The 5,859-nt window shown below is 34.5% G+C and overlaps 1 protein-coding gene across 1 annotated transcript; it reads right to left on the reverse strand.

Moving 5' to 3' along the window:
* Positions 1–352: 352 nt before the first annotated feature.
* LOC103212758 (olfactory receptor 151-like) lies at positions 353–1,282 on the reverse strand. The gene has a single exon (XM_007958708.2). It carries the CDS (start codon positions 1,277–1,279, stop codon positions 353–355), a length of 927 nt encoding a protein of 308 aa, XP_007956899.1. The 5' UTR covers positions 1,280–1,282.
* Between the last annotated feature and the right edge of the window lie 4,577 nt (positions 1,283–5,859).

Consider the following 5,859-nt stretch of genomic DNA (forward strand, 5'->3'; position numbering starts at 1 on the left):
GAATGACAAAAATGAATGACTTCAATTTATACCAACTAAAGGAAAAATATTCTAGTAGTTCTTTCTCAATAGAGAAGGAAAAGATCCTAAGAATTATTAAAAATATGTATGCCTGAGCCACATCAAGGACCTATTTAATCTTAATATCTTGGGATATTAGGCTCAAGGAAAAGATGTGTGTGTGTATGTGTGTGTATGTGTACACAGACTTCAATTAAAGCATACCATCTGACAGCTGTAGTGAAATGAATGAGAATGGAATGTTAATTGTCAGACACAGAAAGATCAGTTATGAAAAGAAAGAAAACTATTATGACTTTTAGTGGTTCTGATGACTACCCTGGAATGGTCCCTATCTCATACCAATGGCTTTGATAAGCACATTCTTTACATCCTTATTCCTCAAACTGTAGATCAAAGGGTTCAGCATGGGGATCACTGTGGTGTAGAACACAGAGGCCACCTTCTCTTGAGCCATGTTACTGCTGGATGCTGGCTTTAAATACATGAATATCATGGATCCATATAAAACGCCAACAACTGTAAGATGAGAGCCACAGGTACTAAACGCTTTGGACCTGCTCTCAGATGAGGGTATTCGAAGAATGTTGGAGAGTATGATGGCATAAGAGATGATGATGGCCACAGTTGTTACTAACATATTGAATCCACCTCCAGTTATCACCAGAAGCTCATTGATGTAGGTACTGGAGCATGAGAGCTTTAGTAGAGGAAGTATATCACAGAAGTAATGGCGGATAACATTGTCCTTACAGAAGGAAAGCCTGGTCATGAAGATGGTGTGAATCATTGCTCCAAAAGATGCCATGATAAAGACTCCACTCACCAACACATTGCAGACCTTTTGGGACATGATGACATTGTAGAACAGTGGGCTGCAGATAGCTACGTATCTGTCATATGCCATGGCAGTCAGCATATAGCACTCAGCAATAGCAAAAACACAAAAGAAAAAGAGCTGAGTCATACATCCAGGGTAGGAAATAACATTTTTCTCCCATAAAAAGTTTTCCAGGAGTTTGGGGGTAACAACTGAGGAGTAAAACAGATCTAGAAATGACAAATTACCGAGAAAGAAGTACATGGGTGACTGGAGCTTGGAATTGAAAGTGATAAGCAGTATCATACCCAGGTTTCCCACTACAGTGACCCCATAGAGCCCTAGGAATAGGAGGAAGAGAGGCAACTGGAGTTCTGGTTTGTCTGTCAGTCCCTCAAGGACAAACTCAGTTACTGTGGAATCATTCTGTCTTGCCATTTCTTTCAGGAAACAGGAGATTGAAACTAAGAAAAAGAAAAATCACAGGAAGTAAGAAAACTATCTGCCCATGATTAGTGAAAAGTTTATTAGTGTTGTGATAGAAGATAAAATTGATTATCGCATCAAAATATTTTAAGAGTGGTCAATTATAATATGGTGAATAACGTATTTCATGTCAGAAATATTTTAATTTTACTCAAGATCATCATAAACTACACAAAAACATAGAATAAACACAATATGATCTTTAAAATAATAGGTAAATGTCTTAATGGGACAAAGTCAACTTTTGTGCACCCTCTGAGATTTTATTAGTGTCTGAAAGAAACTGATATTTAGCAGTTATGAATTGCAGTGTGACTACAGAGCACTCTTCACAGAGACACTGGTAAGGGAATGCATATCTTAGATTAATATCTTAGGGTTAAAATTCATTGTCTAAAGGGAAATGTAGAGGCTATGATGATTCAAATCAAGCACATCTTCAGCTTAATGTTGGAGTACTTCTATTCCAATGGGTAACTATTATATTTGTTTGTCTTTCTAGGAAGAACTTTGGAAACTAATGCAGGTATACATTAGGAAGTAATGAAATGTGGAGGAACTGAAGAAGAGGACATTTCCTAATGCTCCCTCCATTGCACACCAGTAGGCAGCAGCAAATTATTTTTCTCTAGTTTCAGTTGTGTTGGCTTAAGTAATAGGCACATATGTTTTAGTCAACAGTAATTTTATTAAAATATAAATTTGTAATTCTCCCTAAGTAACTTTTTTTTCACAATAAATTATTTAGTAAAAGTATACTCAGAAATTTTTGTACTTACTTGAATATTTTCCAAAGTAGAAGAGTTGTTGCTCCTAGTTAACTTATATTTTTTTCTTGTAATGTGAGATAATTTCACACAGTCAGCTTTCTGGCAAATCTTACAGGTATAGAATCTGGTTGAACTTGTTGATAGTGTAATATTATTAGGCCATAACATGAAAAAATCAAATAGTAGCAAATGGAAATTAAAAAGAAATACAGCTCTTCTCAAGAAATATAGCTCTTCTCATGAACTGTGGCATTGGATTCCTGTTCCAGCTGTGGCAGCAACTCAGTGTGTGACACTGGGGAAGCCATTTTGCTTTTCTCTTCTATGAAGGATTGAGCTAAATATCTCATAAGTCTGTTGTAGCTTTAAAACTTCACAACTCAATGATTCTATCTTGAGTGAGAGATAATAAGGTCTCTTTCAACCACCAAGTTAAGCATTTTGTAAGCGTGGGTTACTTTGATTGGTTGTTTGTAGGTTTTTAATCTCCAAGGACATGCAAGAGTACAGTATTCTCCTAGGACCACAAGTCCAGCGGACAATCTTCAAGGTAAAATTCTCTTGAGAAAAAGAAAAGTAATTACTGGGTTATATTTTCAACCAGAACAATTGCACTTCCAGAAGATTGACATTTGTAGTGTTCAGAATTAGTTTTCTTCTTCCTTCTTAGAAGGAAAAATCTTTACCCAGTAATGGGTCTTCACTCACATCTGGAACGATTGTAGGATCACCATAAACAAATTTTTGACAGTTCCCCGTGGTTATTGTAATTTACTTCACAGAATAGTGAACTGCCCTCATGTTTTTGTGTATCAGGAAAAGAGCATGGTGAATCTTGCTTTTATATTTTTAACTTTTGTACCATACGGGTCCAACTCGACAGCACATAACAACAACAACCATAATTAAGGTCAATTAATAATTATTCACCTAGAGTATTCATGTAGTGTCAATGATGACCAAAATAAGAAGACCCATTTTTCTCCTAAATATTTTTCGCACTAATTTTGGTGTAGTTTTAGAGTTGGGGAGGGATTACTCATTACAGTTTGTAAGAAGCTCCTGTTGGCTCCTTCAGAAATAGTAACACATTTGAGATATTAGCATAGTTTCTAAGAATTAGTCTAGGAAACCTGGCAGCCCCATGGTTAAAGCACTTGGTTGCCAACCAAAAGGTTAGCAGTTTAAACCCAACAGCTGCTCTGCATGAGAAAGATGTGACCGTCTGCTAAGATATACAGCCTTGGAAATCCTATAGGGCAATTCTACTTTGTCCTATAGGTTTGCTACGAATAGAAATTGACTTTACAATACTGGGTTCCATATTGAAGAGTTAGCCTACTTATGTGCACTTTGGCCTTGGCCTGAAAGAAAGAATGGTTTCAAACTCACCTCCAGATACTTCATCTTCTTGTAGGAGATTAGCCACTTCTTTCTCTTGATAAGATTTGTAGGCTTTCTTTAAGATACATGAAGAACATGCTCTGAGATATCACTAGTATATCTTTGATATAAATCTTGGCAGCAGCTTTGTCTATTAAATCTCAAAATGCTCGTGTCAACAAGGATTTACATACGAACAAGGCAAAAAAATGTTTTTACCCATGTTTCCAAGGTCATTGATGCTTTTAAGAATTAGCTTCTATTATTTGGCTAGATTGCTACATCTAGTAGTGGTTATATTTTATAATCCAATTGTATTTTATAATCCAAATATACTTAATTTTCATTAAGTTTGTAAAGATACAAATTTTGTTAAAGAAAAAAAAGAACTAGATAGGATTTCCCAGGTTTACAAGGTTGAGTACATAATAAGGAAGTATTTAAAGAATTAATTGATAGTACTGAACAGTCCAAATCACTTTGATATTAACCATCTAGTTCTGTTTTGCTTATCCAATTTTTCTTATAAACCATAAGAGCCAACATGGTGTAGTGCCTAAGGCATTTGACTGCTAATCAGAAAGTTGGTGGTTCAAAGCCACCACCCTCTCAGCCCAAGGAAGATGGGGCTATCTGCTTCCGTAATGATTTACAGCCTCGAAAACCCAGTGGGAGTCACTTTGAGTTGAAATGGACTCAATGGCAGTGATTTTTTTTTTTTTTTTAATGGAGCCAATAAAATTTAATGACTGACTGAGGAGCTATTTACATTTGTTTACAAAAGGACACACATACTGTTTAGATTCTTTAAGGCAATGTTTCTTTTTAAACAATGTTTCCTGAACACAGAACCCATTATCCTGAAAATTATTTCAATGATTTTCTTGACCTACTTATGCAAATGTTTTAGCCTTGAATTCATTAAAATTCAAAATATGAGTTCATTACAAATATCTTATCAGTAAAATTATCTTTACTAACATAAGAAATTTGTACTCTTTTACGTGCAGGCCACTATGCTAGTGTCATATCACATCTGCTTCATCTTCTAAGACCTTCAATAAGATTTGTTTTGTTGTTATGTGCCGTCGAGTGAGACCTGACTCATCGCGACCCCTCCTTGGGTTTCCGAGGCAGTATCACTATGGAAGTAGATTGCCCCATCTTCCTTCCGAGGAGTAGCTGGTGGGTTTGAACCGCCATCCTTCTGGTTAGCAGTCAAGTGCCTTAGCCACTATGCTACCAGAGCTCCCTTCAATAAGATATATTATATAATATAATACATATATATAATATAGCCACTCCTCAGAAGGAAGGTAGGGCAATCTACTTCCATAGTGATACTGCCTTGGAAACCCAAGGAGGGGTCGCTATGAGTCGGTCCGACTGGATGGCACATAACAACAACAACAATATATTATTATATATAATATGTAATATATGTATATTATATATATATATATATATATATATATAGTCATTTTTTTAGGTGCTATTGAGTGAATTTTCGACTCATGGTATCCTTACTTGTTGTAGAATAGAACTGCCCCATAGAGTTTTCGAGATTGTATTTCTTCTGGGAACTGAAGGCCAGATCTTTTTCCTACTGATTGGCTGGATTAGTTCAGTTAGCAGCTGATTCTTTAATTGTTATGCCACCAGTACTCATTATATATTAAATAACTGTATAATATTATTCACAATAAAGGATTTAATAAAAGTATATTCAAAATTTTCTATAGTTAATCAAATTCTGTCGGGACCAGTTTTTTTTTTCCTGCTTAATTTTTATTTATATTTCTACTTAATTTATATTTATATTTTATTTATATTTATATTTTTAAAAATATATTTATATTTCTATATACATTTCTAGTTATTTATATTTGCATAAAAGTATAATATAACAATAAATATAAACATAATAGCTGTGACTCCTCACTATTGTCGAATCTATACTGACTCATAGTGACCACTCCTTGGGATTCTGAGGTGATATCACTACAGAAGTAGACTCCAGTCTTCCTTCCAAGGAGTGGCTGTTGGGTTTGAACCACTAGCCTTCCGGTTAGCAGTCAAATAGACATTAATAAATGATCATCCTATACTTATATTCCTGAACTTAGTGAAAATCTCTTAAAGGTTTCGTATTAAATGTGCTATTTATATTAAGTGTGCTATTTTTTGTTAGTTTTGGATATGACTATCTTCTAAGATTGAAGAACAGATTTGGCTTTTTGGTATCTCTTAATTTAACAAATTGTTTTGACAGATTTTTTAAAATTGTAAGACATTGTTACATTATGGAATAAATATATTATGTAATAATAGATATTATTTTATTTAGTTTTTTTTTAATTTATCTTCATGAGTGCAAAT

Source organism: Orycteropus afer, unplaced genomic scaffold (genome assembly GCF_000298275.1).
Source record: "Orycteropus afer afer isolate SDZICR_OR568_19922 unplaced genomic scaffold, OryAfe1.0 scaffold01087, whole genome shotgun sequence".
In the NCBI taxonomy this organism is placed as follows: Eukaryota; Metazoa; Chordata; class Mammalia; order Tubulidentata; family Orycteropodidae; genus Orycteropus; species Orycteropus afer.